This window comes from Marmota monax, unplaced genomic scaffold (genome assembly GCF_021218885.2).
Source record: "Marmota monax isolate L192 unplaced genomic scaffold, Marmota_monax_Labrador192_F-V1.1 WCK01_AAM20220418_F8-fsc00112, whole genome shotgun sequence".
NCBI lineage: Eukaryota > Metazoa > Chordata > Mammalia > Rodentia > Sciuridae > Marmota > Marmota monax.
The window spans coordinates 649,550-663,580 of record NW_026692073.1 but is presented as its reverse complement, the minus strand read 5'-3'; the positions used below and the strand labels follow the sequence as shown (position 1 = coordinate 663,580).

The 14,031-nt window shown below is 40.5% G+C and overlaps 1 protein-coding gene across 1 annotated transcript in view; it reads right to left on the bottom strand.

Annotated features, from left to right (window-relative positions):
- The window catches only part of Parm1 (prostate androgen-regulated mucin-like protein 1), a 103,567-nt gene extending 90,938 nt beyond the window's left edge, over positions 1 to 12,629 (bottom strand). The window contains exon 1 of the mRNA XM_046458655.2: positions 12,336 to 12,629. Coding sequence (XP_046314611.1) covers positions 12,336 to 12,378 — 43 coding nt within the window. The 5' untranslated portion in view covers positions 12,379 to 12,629. The remainder of the gene's footprint in view (positions 1 to 12,335) is intronic.
- Positions 12,630 to 14,031: the final 1,402 nt, after the last annotated feature.

The following is a 14,031-nucleotide window of genomic DNA, read 5'->3' as shown; positions in this document are numbered from 1 at the left end:
TCCCTGGTCACACCTACATGTGTTCTTTGATAATGCCATGGAGGATTAATAATGGATCTTCTAGCATTTGCCCAAACCACATTTTATTGATTACTTTATGGAAAAGATGATATAAGAAATTTAATGTTGCCAAGAGAAAAACAAATTACATATTCTTCTGAGTGCTGTTTTTCTTATTTAATATCTAAGTTGCCAACTTTCATTTTGAGAAACTTAGAATAATGTATTCAGAAACTGCTTCTCTAAGTGACAAAATCTGAAGAGATTAAATGAAAGATATAAACCTAACAATGTACCTTAAATACTGATAAGTTAGCTCAGAGCCCCTTAAAATACTATCCAAGCTGGTCATCCCAATCAATGATTTATAAAGTACTCTAGTTTTAAAAAATGTAATGTTACCTTAGGTCAATTCCTTCCCAGAATCTTCCCTGCTCATTACATCAGCAATGCCCTGAAACCTATCTGAGGTTATTTGCTTCTCTAAGACCTTATTTTTGATAGCTCGTCAGACTGCTTTTTGAGTCAAGAGTTGGAGGATTAAAACAGTCACCTAGTAGTTACTATGGCCACATTAAAAGTTGTCAAAATATTCATAATATCTTCTTTAAAAAATTCATGGGGTGGGGAGAGAGAGAGAGAGAGAGAGAGAGAGAGAGAGAGAGAGAGAGAGAGAGAGAGAGAGAAGCAGAGACAGTGACAGAAACTGAAAAAGAAAGAGAAAAGCAAAACTGACCCAAAACTCACTTGCCAGAGATAACCACTACATCATTCCAAACTCTTCTCTGCAGGCACACACATATAAGCATAATGCGTTAAATGTTTCATCAGAAGGTCATTTTATTCATTTTATTTATATTTCCCAATATTGATTTTTCAATATTGGGAAATATAAAGTTACCATATATTGATTTAATATATTGTAACCATTTTTTACATGCTGGTACACAATGAACCACCCCATTTACTTAAGCAGTTGCTTATTGTTGCTCAATGTGAATGCTAAATGTATGTTGGTTGATCTGACTAGCTTTTTGAGTGAGGTAGTTATTTTTGTTCTTTCTACACCACATTTGTCTTTGAGCTTTTGGGCATCATGAGCTTTCTCTTGTTGATGTGTGCTCCTTTTCCTGCCTGCCAAATATTAGGCCCTGCTTTTTATATCACTTAGGGAACATGGTATCACCCAGGGGAAGAGAGGTGATGGAATGGCCACTCCAGTGCCATGGTCGCAATATCAGACACAAATTCTGGGGCCTCCAGTAAAAGGTCAGGGTTCCTCTCCTTTGCACAACTCTGCTTACTGCCAGGGCTGCTGAACTTCAAGAGGATGGAGAGCCTGCCCTCCTCAAGAATGGGCAATGGACCTCAAGGAACCAGCAAGGCCAATGTTTTTAATAGTTTCATCTTTTCCCTTCTTTGCTCTATTTATAAGTTGCTCCTCAAGTTGATATAATCAAGACAAGTATGTTGTTATGTTTTTAAAGCTCACATTCCTTTTGGCAGCTACTAAATAACTAATCATTCCTATTTTCAGTAAGCCAAAAAGTATCAGGAGTACAGCATGATGAAGCTGGGGTATATGCCAACCTGGGTGACTTTAATAACAGCCATGTCAAGAGGTGTCATCCCGCCAGGATAGATGATGTCTCCTCCCTCCACCCCCAGGAAACAGGTTTGATTTGAATGAGAACTTCAGCATTACTTCTGTTGCTTAGTCTGAGACACAATTCATATTTCAGAATCACTAAAGGAAGGTGGGATATCGAAGCCCAAGAAAACTCCCTTTAGGTTCTTGAGTTTATTAGTTACTAACTTACACTTCCAACACTCAGCAGCTAAATTTACTTAACTTTCTCAAACTTTACTGGAAAATTGCCAACTGAGCTTCCTTTAGAATCGAATCACTTTTCATCATCAGGCTATTTTTAGTTATTCAGAAAACTCTCGGAAATGTTCAAATGGTGGAGATAACATTACCCTCCCTAGCTGAGCTCAAAGGTGACATTTTAATTGGCCACAGAGTTGAAGAATATGTCCATGGCAAAAAAAAAAAAGCTTAAAGCTTACATTTTAAAAAGAGTTTTGTATGTGCATAGCTAAAAATATAGCTGATTTTTTAAATTTTAGTTTTTGTAATCCTCAGTGAAGACTAAAGGCCTGACCATTGCTTTTTTAAAAGCTATTTAGAATCACTAGACATAAGCAAGTCTGCCAGTGTCTTGTTTTTGGGTGATCTAAGGAAAAATTTGAATTAAGTTTTCATTTTGCCAGACCCCCCAAATATATTAAATTCAATAAATAGATTTTGAGCACCCACTGTATACCACACAGTGTTCTTGCACTGAGGAATACAACAGCAAACAAAAGAGAAGAAAGCCTAGGCCTTCTGAAGCTGTGTTTTATTCAGAACTAAGGGGGAGGGTTGGAGGGAGACAGACATTAATGATAGAGAAGAGGCAAGCATCAGACAATGGGCACTGGGAACATGGTGTTGGCAGGGGGCACAGTCTGCAATTTTAAGATGTTGATCAGGGTAGGTCTTATTTAGAAGTTGGTGTTTGAGCAAAGTTGCTATAGTTAGGATCTAGAATGTCCCCCTAAAGGCTCAGATGTTTAAGGCTTGGCTCTCAACTTGGCACTATGAAAGGTGGTAGAAACCTTTAAGAGATAGGGCCTACAGGGAGGTTTGAAGTCATTGGGGGCCATGCCCTTGAAGGGGATTCTGGGATGCTGGTCTCTTTCTCTCTTTTTTCCCCTGAACCCTGACATAAGCCAGTCCTTCTAGGTCATGTGTTCCCACCATGATGCCCTGTGCTGCCACAGGCCTAAAGCAATGGGGCCAGTCAGTTTTGGACTGAAACCTCCAAATTAACCCTTTCCTCTTTTTAAGTGGATTATCTCAGGTTTCTTGTTGTAGTACTGCCAAGCTCTAACAGAAAAGGTTTTTTTAAGAAGGTGAGGGAATTAGCCACAATGATATCTAGAGAAAGTATATTCCAGACAGAGGAACCAGCCTCTGCATACTATAAGGAAGCCAGTGTTTCTACACAGTGCGCAAAGGAGAGAGTAGAAGACTGGGTTGGAAAACAAATGTAACAGCAGCTCATGCACATCTTGATGGTCACTGTAAAGACTTTGACTTTGACATCCCATCTATTTCCAATGGATAAAATGTTGCTATGTAGAAAACAGACCTTGGGAAGGAAAAGGTGAGAGCTGGCAGATCTGGAGTGGGACACTGAGGTAGTCCAGGAGAAAGACGATGGTAGCTCAGACCAGGGCAAGGGCAAGGGCCTCTGCATATATTTTTAATGTAGAGCAAACAGATTGTCTTGAAGCATTGGGTGAGGGGTGTTGAAAGAGAAAGAGGACCTAAAGATGACACGTGAATATCAGTATGAGCATCTGGAAAGTTGGAGTTGTCATTCCCTGAGATGATCAAGGTTTCAGGTGGAGCCTCTGGGTGAAGAAAAGAAGTCTAGGAACTCAGTTGTGACATGTTGGGTTTGAGATGCTATTAGATGTTCAACTGTTGATTTTCTTTTGTCTACACTAAAATTTCTCATCCACAAAGAATGTGAATTCCCTAAGGGTAAAATTCTATTTCATTTGTTAGTGTGTCTACAGATACTTGGATACTGTTTAGCACAAGTAGAGTCTCAATAAAAACTGATAGAATGAATACTTATTAAGCACCCACTTGGTGTCTCACTCTCCTGGGGATACAGCCTCAGATCAAACAGCTAAAGTTTCTGTTTTTATTTACACTACAATCTAGTAGTGGGAGGCAGCCATGGAAAGAAAGCAAAATAAAAAATATCTTCTATCATTTGTTGTGGGTGCTTAGTAGACACTGGTTAAATGTTTATCCACATGGCACTCTATGCATAGTATCATAATACTATGAAGGAGAAAACCGAGATTCTAGAGGTGGCATTTCATGCTAGCCTGTGTCACTCCAAAGCCCCCTTCTACATACCATGCTGCCTCTCATATATAATAACACAAATTCCATCTTCACCTGATAAAATATCAGGGCTGTGTTTCTCTTCATGTAAGCATTTAAAGGAGAATATTCATAATAGGACTATTTTTAAAGTACAGCCTAGGAAAGATGCCTGACAATGAGCAACCCAGGCCACTCAGCCCTCCTTAATTGACCCAAACCATGCAGTTGAATTCATTTTGACATCTCAGGGCATTTCTTGCTTTCTTTTTTAGCACACATTTTACCAGTGAGCTACACCATCAGTCATTGAGGATTTATTGATTTATTTAGACCAGGTCTCACCCCATTCTCCAGGCTGGTCTTGAACTCCTGGGCTCAAGTCTTCAAAGTGCTGGCATTTAGACATTGACCACTGTGGCTGGTAGAAGATATTTTCTTATTCTATACTCTGCTTCATAATGCTGAAGATAATTACCTGCCACAAGGACTGCCATGTTGTTTAATCTGACTCAATTTGCAACCTTTCACAGAACTAAAATGATCCAGTAATATAAACTTTATATTCATATACATTTGAGGAAGTATTACTTATCTCCCAGCTTTTATTACTTTTTCATTCCCAGCACTAGCAGCAGTAGCAGCAGCAGTAAGAGGTAGTTTGGGCCTTTGTACTACCAAATAATTTTAATTATCATCCCCCTCTTATCTAGGCTTCTTATATTTTCTGAGTCTCATGCAATCTTGATTAGATTGATAACAATCTATACAGCCTATGCAGAAATGCTGAAATAGCCCCTTCCCACAACATTTTCCTACAATGTGAATGATGAATGATCCTTTATCCCAAAAATGATAGTCTTTTTTCCTGCTCTGACCTGTTTGATTAGCTTTTCAAAAAGAGAGCAAGGGAGAGAGAGAATGTCATTGAATATTATCTCCATCAACAGTTTAATTTTTTTTAATCAGGGATTGAACTCAGGGGCACTCAACCACTGAGCCACATCTCCAGACCTATTTTGTATTTTATTTAGAGACAGGGTTTCACTGAGTTGCTTAGCCCCTCGCTGTTGGTGAGGCTGACTTTGAACTGGTGATCTTCCTGAGACATAGGATTATAGGCGTGTGTCACCTCACGGGGCAACAGTTTAATTTTGAATACAAAATATCCAGGGTTTACTTTTAGTTGAATGTGATGATGGCACATGTTTTGGTGCTGCCCCTCAGACAGCAGAGCCCATCAACAGCAAGAATTCCCATGATTGGCAGAGTGTGCGATCCACTAGGAAGTTGTCTCTTTCCCATGCCAAGAAATAGATGTCCCCAGATTGTTTTAAGGTTCTCTGATAAACAAGTGGCAGAAAGGTCTCTCTCATGTTGTAATTTTGAGATACACTGAGATTCTCTCATAATAAAACATTTTAATTCAACAGAACAATTGGGATCTCGAACATTTCCCTAGACACATATAGACAGTGCACTGTAACTATTAAATAACACATAAAAAGAATGCCCTTTTATTCTTGCAATAATTGCTACTGTTCTTCCTAACGAATCCAAATTGCAATACAAAACAAGGGTCATATAGTATAGAGTGTTTAACAATCAAATAAATATTCAACACTTGTTTCATGGTATCTGTCTCTTGTCTACCTGTGGGGTCATGCTATGGTCTAAATGCTTTTATGCCCCCAAAATTCATATGTTAAAAACCTACCCCCAAGGTGATATGAGGAGATGGAGCCCTCAGGAGATGATTAGGTCATGAGGGTGGAGTCCTCATGAATGGGATTAATGCCTTTATAGGAGAGGCCCCAGAGAGCAGCCTTGCCTTTTCTACCTTGACAACACAATGAAAAAGCACCATCTACAAACCAGAAAGGGAGGCCTCACTAGACACAGGATCAGCCAGCACCTTGCTCTTGAACTTCTCAGCTTCTAGAATTATAATACATAAATGTATGCTGCTTATAAGCTACTCAGTTTATAGAACCAGGCTTTTATAGCAGCCTGAATGGACTAAGAGATCATAAAAATCTTTTCCAATGAAACTGAAAACATTTCAGGAGAGATAAACAACACCAATAACCTATCTGTAATAAGGTTATGCTCTGGACTACATGAAGTTGGTAAGAATATCACAATGTAAAACATGACATATATTTTATTAACACTATATAAAGAAATATAATGTGATCTAAGTGGAAGTCTGCATGGTAGCTCTAAGTTTACAACCACAGCCAAATAAAAAATGAAACTGTCTCTCATCTAAATCCTTTCATGTTCAACACCTGGACTAAAGTTCCCGTATCCAGATTTCCTTGTTCATGGAAGAGAAAATCAGGTGTCAAATTTGAAATGTAAGTGAAAGATATTATCATCAAAGATATACTCTACTCACCTTTTGAACTGAATAGACATATTTTCTAAATATCACACATGGTAATTTTCTGTAAGTTTTTAAATAATGAACAGTTGGCAATTCACAGATTTCAGCTTAGGTATAAAGGGTGCACATTTCCAACACAGTTCAATTGCTTAAGAGATTTTTTTAAAAAAACATCTGCCTTAAAATTCTGTCTAATATATTGCTTCAGGCTCTGAACAGCCACAGCTTTTAAGTGATACCAATAAACCTACCCAGCAGGGCTTATAAAACTTATATAATTAATATTTGTAAGATGTCTTAAGATCTTGGCACAAAAGAGAGCACTAAAATGCAAAGCTATTCTATAATTTTCTTTTTTAATCAGTTGCCAGACATATTCTAGAAGGTTTCTAGTTCCAGTTCTTAGGCAAAAACATTGCAATTATGAGAAATATATTTTTTTAAAGGAAGGGTTAGAGGGGATCATTAATGTAGGTCAAGGAGGCCATAGAAATTCCACCAATTGTTCAGAAGCACACAACAATGTTCAGTTAACAAATATGCTATCAGGGGGCTGGGGATGTGGCTCAAGCGGTAGCGCGCTCGCCTGGCATGCGCGCGGCCCGGGTTCGATCCCAGCACCACATACAAAAGATGTTGTGTCCGCCGAAAAAACTGAAAAATAAATATTAAAATTCTCTCTTTCTCTCTCTATCTCTCTCTCTTAAAAAAAAAAAAAAAAAAAAAAAAAAAAAAAAAAAATATGCTATCAGAATCAAAATAATTCACTGGAGTGAAAGCTTCCCCTGAATCCTAATCCACGTGGTTGCTAACCAAGACAGCTGCTCTTAAATCTCCATGTTTCCCACAAGCAGATTATATTTAATGAAATGGTACAGGGCAACCAAAGCTCTATCAGGCAAGATTCAAACTAAAGCTGATCTTACATCAAACCCATTGCATAGATGAACTGCAGATGAAAGGCCAAATTCAGGTTGCCAGACAAAATATGGGACACTCATTAGAATTTGATTTCAACATTCTATAGAACATACTTAGAATCGTAGTTTATTTGAAATTCACATTTGACTGGGCAACCTGTATCTTTATTAGCCAAATTCAGCAACATGATCCAAAAGAAAATTAAGATAATATATTTTTAATTGCCATTATACCTCTCTGCACCAATGGAAAGCAGATGAAAAGATTTCATAATTCTCTATTTTATTTTAAAGATTTTTATTACTTATAAAATGGCAGAGATCCCTAAACAATGGTAAGGCAGGTGAAGAAAATGGGCTTGCTGGTATGAAGGGCTGTGACGAGCATTTAAAAGTTCACATATCAGAAAACCTGATGTGACAGCAATTCCTGCCCCTTGAATAATTTAAGATGCAACTAAAAAAAGAAATGTTATAAACTACATACACAAACCAGCCTTAACTGATAGTCACCTGGCTTGCCCATTAACCTACTAGCTTTGCATTTCCAAGAAAAAAGCAAACGTTAACTTAACTCCCTGACCACTTCTAAGAACTACTATTGACTTCTACATGAAACTAACTTTTCCAAGTGTCAGCTTCATTTGATATCTTATAAGCAAGGCAAATATCTGATTCCTAACTAACATTTTTTTAAATTTCAGTGACAGATATTTTCAAAAAGAAGCACACTGTTGTAACTACTATTGCAAAATTCCTTTCATTTGATACAGATTGCTTTTAGGAGATAAGATAGCCAATCCCTTCTGAAACATTTAAAACATGTCACTTTCCACCATTTCCAGTGCGTGCAATTGACCCAAAGGAGAAATTATTGTTTGAGAAAATCTGCTCAAACAGTCTAAATAGTTAACCAATATTTTCTTTAAGAAAACACAAGCACAAGTAGGCCAGGTCCAAATGCTGAAGTTAAATTAGGGATCTGGCAATTACTGATGATTCTGGGTTCTGGAGAGAACCATTCTGAAAAATGTCAGAAAAAAATGACCTGTCTTTTTCTAAGTTGTTTTATCTGCATTGCCCAGAATTTTGTGGCACTGAGTGCCCGACCTTTAAGGTTTAGCTGACTTGGGAGTTTGAAACACAGTAGTTTGCAAAAGTCCTTCTAGAAGAAATAGTGAGACTTTACTTCTATTTGTTACTGCATACTTTTTGGATTATTATGCTAAATCTGAGCTGGCACATTATTAACCTTTTCAAATTAGGCATTTAGTAGACAGCTGAATATTTTCTTAATTTGACATTGGGTTTGCTGGAACAGCTAGCATTGAAATATTAGTTGAGATTTTTGATTTACACAGCCCAAGTGCAAACATATACTTTGCTTTTGAAGAGGATAGCCTGCCTAGACTATAGCAAATTTTATAAATACGAATTGCAACAATAAGAGCTAACACTGCACATTACTATGTCCCTAGCACTTTCTATTTGCAGGTGTGTTCATATATTTAACCTTCCATATCTTATGAGGTCTTATTTCCCCAATTTTGTAAATGTAAAAATTGAAGATTAGTTAAGATATTTGTCCTAAATTACACAATTAATAAGTAGTAAAGCTTAGTTTTGTACCCAAGCAACCTAGCTGCAGAATCTGATGCTTCTGTAAAGTGAACAATGAAGAACTTCCACCATCTCAGAGCAGGGTTCCTATGAAGGAGGTGACCTGTCTTTGACTGTAACCACAAATTTCAGGGGAATAGTGGTTAACTGAGCCAAAAGAATGAAAACAACTCTTTTCTACCACCCATAACAAACCAAAGGCAACTTTCTGTTCCTTTAAATGTGTATGCAATTTTTGTTTAATATATTTTTGAAAAGGTTACTGAACTGGTACATATCAGGACTGGTAGTATGCACAGAGCCATAACCCTGTAGGGAGAGAGGTTCCTTCAAGGATATGGACATTCTAAGTATTAGAAGAGCTATCTGACATATTTAGAATCCACAAAAGATCCCTTGCTGAGTGGCAGACTGGGAATCTACTGTGCTGTTCTTTACAAGTGATCAATAAGTATGCCTAGAGTGTTTGGCAATGGTGTGGAATGTACTCTTCCAGAGGGAGACCAGGGCCAGACTTCTCTGAGGGCAGGAAAAGTAGGATCATAGGATTTGTACCTCTCTTACCTATTAGGTGTTTCTCTTTCATTATCCTTGAGTATTTAAAAATAATTGAAAGCTCCAGTATATCTCAGTGAAGGAGTTTTTTTTTTTTTTTTTTTTTTTAAACTTGGGACATAGAATATTAAAGGGGAGCAATGGTTGTGGGAATGAAGGAAGATAATCTACAAGTGAGCAGGAAAAGTCTGAAGACGAAAGTTACCCAATGACAGGCTATCTTCCCTTCCTGCTTGGTTCTGGGGCCAAACCTTGGAGGTTCCAGATTGTATTTTAATTTAAAAGCAGTTCTCCTATATACCTTGTACTGGCATAATATAAGAGGTGTTTTTTTTTTTTAAAATAGTTTTTAACACAGCAGTGCTTGTGTCCTACCATAATAAGGACTGAAGAGAGAACTGAAGTTCATCCAAGGTGTTTTTGTTCCTACTATTTAAAATACAGGTGGGTAAATGTAGAGATCTACCTGGGCTGGGTTGTTGACAATGCACAGGTTATCCTCAAATGCCCATTATAAATCCTGGAGGAAAGGCTATGTGTATATTGAGAGGATTTATTAGGATAAAAATAGGCTCTTGCCCAACCCTTTTCCTGGCTCAAGAAGGTATCATTTTGAGGATTGTACAAAAAAATGTTGAATCCTCTAAAGCTGGAGGAAAAAAGGTAGAAAACAGAAAAGAAACAACAGCCTGGGGGAAGTTCTTAATAGAAGTGTGCGGGGGAGCTCTAGGATAGGTGTGGAAACATACCTGCCACTCTGGAGAACCCTTTCCCCCTTGCCTCTTTGCAATACATCAGGTTTTTTTTTTTTTTTTTCTCCTAGAAAAATAATATTTTAGATTCTGAAAACATCTTACTTTTGAATGCAAAGAATTTCAGGAGGTATTTACAACGATCTTTGTATTATTTTCCTGACAATATATTGCAAGTAACTCTTTAACAATGAACTGAAACTAAAGAGATTCTTTCAGAGGCACAAGCTTCAGAGGTAAGAACAAAGCTTCCATTAGTTCCATGGCTCTCTGGGATAGGTCCATAGAGACCAAATAGGGGAAAGAGGCAGTGTGCCTTCCTGACTCCCAGGAGCCCAGGAACTATCCTGATCTTATTGGCTCTGATCCCTGCAGATGTAGGTGGGGGCATGGATGGGGCTGGCCCACCAGCCCTCTCTCTGGGGCAGGGGATGAAGACAATATTCCTTCTCTCATAATAACCAGGTAAACTGTAAGACTGGATTAAAAAAAAAGAAGAAAATCTTGAGCTTAGGAAAATAATGCTACAATCAACTGCTTGCTAGGATTAATTTCGGTTTTGTCAATTGCCTGGGCTGTTCAAAATATAAAAATATAAAATAAATAAAGAAGCAGCTACAAATCAAATTAGCAAACAAGCCCATCTACTGGCTCGCTTAAGGTTTTCTGAGCCTCCTGAAAAGATTTTAAGGTAAAAGTAAAAATGCATTCCATTTCATTTCCTAAACATCTCTTGGTTTGAAGACTGTGGAATTACCATGCGAGGCCATCCAAGAGCTGCGGACCAATAACAGATTACACCTTCCAGATCCACTCTTTCATCCCAGCCTGAGGCTGCACAAGCCAAAGAGCCCGGAGTGTTCCGGAATCGTCAGCAGATGAGTCTCCAAACCGTGCAAACGCCAAAACAGACAGCAAGTAGAGAAAACACCACACTGTACCTCGACTTTGGAAACTTTTTCTTAAATCTGTCTTTTGTAAGCTGCCAGGGAACCAGTAGTTTCTTTTCGAGGGACAGTAATGACTCAGGGCCACAATTACAGGAACCTTAAGGAACTCACAGGGGAGCACGAACTAAAGCTTCAGTCCAACGGGCTTGCACTATGTGTCTTTGGATCGGTCTGAACAGACCAGTGGTCGCGCACTCGGGTTACTTTTATCCACCCGTGCTGTGCCGTATCCACAATTGTCTCTAGTCAGGATGCATTTTCTGGAGAAACTGGATACCCAACTCTAGACTCAGTATTGTCTGTCTGTCTCTCCAGCCCCTACCAAGACGAACTCTGTCTGCCTGCTCTACTCTCCCTAGAACCCCCGCCTGAGGTCGTGGCTGTTGGTAGTCCTAAGACCTGAGAGGCGCGCTCATGGGGACGTGGCCCGGAGCCTGTGTGAGGGGTGGGAATGGGGAAATGGGTGGAATTGGGGTGAGGGGAATGCTAGCTTTAATCAAGATTCTAGTTTCTTCCCAAAGGTACATTTTTTAAAGGCTCCTGGACACAAGAAATACCTGCAAAAAAAAAAAAAAAAAAAAAAAAAAAAAAAAAACCCTGATGTGAATTCGCGAGCTTGACTCCAGCCGGGTCCACTGTCCCTAGGACCCCTTGAGCCATATCATCCCTAAGCATAACTAAAAAGGGACCTTGGAGACCCCGAGATCGCCAACCCGGAAAGAAGACCAGCCCCACCTGGGCAGGCAGTCACCTCCTAAACCTTTCGAGATGCGACTACCCCGGAACCCCACTCGTTCCCCTGCTTTTGAATCCCTCCCCAGGCGGAACCGCGACCAGAAGTCTGATCCGGGCTCTGGCGGGTGCGCTCAGGGAACACGGCGAAGAAAGCGAAGGAGGAGCAGACAGTATAGCCCTTGGGGGTTTCAAATGTGCTGTGCCAGCCAGCCACCTGTTCCACAAAGCAGAGTTTGTGCGGGCTCGGGCTGCAGTAGGAAGGCTTCATCATCCCTTCCTTCCGCACCGCTCAAGATTGTCAAATCTAAGTGCGCACACACCTGCGCGCAGCCCCGGAGGTTCGCACCAGTCAGGATCCCGCAAGCCGCGACTTACTTCCCAGTCTCCCGGCTTCAGGTGGAGCCCCAGCTATGTCCGCGGGGGCCACACCGAGCCTGGCCCCTCCTTGAGGTCTGCGCTAAGTACCTGCTGTGAAGATGCACAGAGCGAGGAGAGTCTTGCAGACCATGATATCCCGGTGCTCAGTGCCGAGCCTGGTGCCGGCGGGAGGAGTTTGCTGGGGCCGACCAAGCACTCCGAGCGCGGGAGACTCCTTTTCTGACCAGCGGGCTGCGGTAGGAGCTGGGAAGTGCAGACGGCTGGGCGCGTTTGGCTGGGGCAGCTCAGGTGGACGGCGGCGGGACAAGCAAAGCTGCGCGGCTCAGTCAGCTGCGTGCCCTCGGGCTCCCAGCGCACTTCTGCTCCATCCTAGCAGCCAGAGGCCGGGCCTCCTCCGCCGCCAAACCCCTCCCACCAGGGCCCCAAGGCGTTGACAGGGCCTCCCCCCCGCTGGTTTCCCGCCTCGCAGCTCTCAGGCCCCAGGAGCTACGGCCCAGGGCGGCCTCTGCTGGACAGTCAGTATGGGAGACCCTAGGTTTTTTTTTTTTATTATTATTTTTAAATTTTTATATATGACAGCAGAATGCATTACAACTCTTATCACACGTATAGAGCACAATTTTTCTTATCTCTGATTGTATACAAAGTATATTCACACCAATTCGCGTCTTTATACATGTACTTTGGATTATACTGTCCATCATAGACCCTTGGTTTAAGTGGATTCTAAATGCTTAGAGCGCCTTGCACTGTGTTAAGGGGATGCAAAGTGTGAGCAGATCTCTGTCTTCAAGAATCCATCTCAGCTTTTCTTACATGAGCTTATAGTCTTTAAAGAGATGAACCATTTCTTTCCAACTATGAAGAAACTGATCCTCGTTCCTCCAGATATTCTTGAGTGTACGTTAAATCTTCACCCACATTCGACTCTACTGCACTTCCTCCTCTCAGAGGTAGGGTGTCTTTCGCTTCCTATTTAGCTTCCTATCTATCAGAAGAAATAATACTGTCAGAATATCCATCATGAGATAAGTGAGCAAGGTGCTATTGAAAGTGTTGTATCTCCTTTTAAAACAATAAGGCATGAAAATGATTACCACTCCATTTCTCAGATGAGAAAACAGATGCTGAGAAGAAAAATAACATGCTCAAGATTACATAGCTGGTAAGGATAGTTTGTGCACCAGGCCCATAATAACAAAAGCCGGCATTTCCTGAATGATTGCTGTGGGCTAGGCACTGGACAAGCAGCTGTACAGGTCTTAATCAAGGCATTTATTCCCCTTGACAATCCCTGGAGATGGGCGCTGATGTATATTCATCTTCAGGGAAGGAAGTGGCAGCACAGAGAGGTTTAAATTAAGGTTTAAGACTTGCCCAAGATCACACAACTAGTAAAGGTAATAATAAGTTACCCAAGTAGGCACCCTGGCTCATTTTCTGTACTCTGCTGCCTCTCCAAAGCCCACAGCTTCTCTGACTAACAGATCAAAACTGTCCTTTCATTTTATTCCCTGCCCCCCTTTCTTATGTCTTAGACTTACTTAGTTCTTACCCCTCAAATAAGATTTCAGATCCTCCTGATACTTGTGTTTATGAGTCTGACAGTCCCCTAGTCACCAGAACTGGGAGCTCCAGGAGTTAGTTGAGGAACCTTCCTAAATAAGTGGATTTCCTGGTACCATTAGCAGCTCTGGAGAACACCTTTAATCTGAGACTTCTTTCTCATACACAGGGCTCTTTCCTCGCTCTCTGGGGTATCATCACTTTTTTTCTGTGGCAA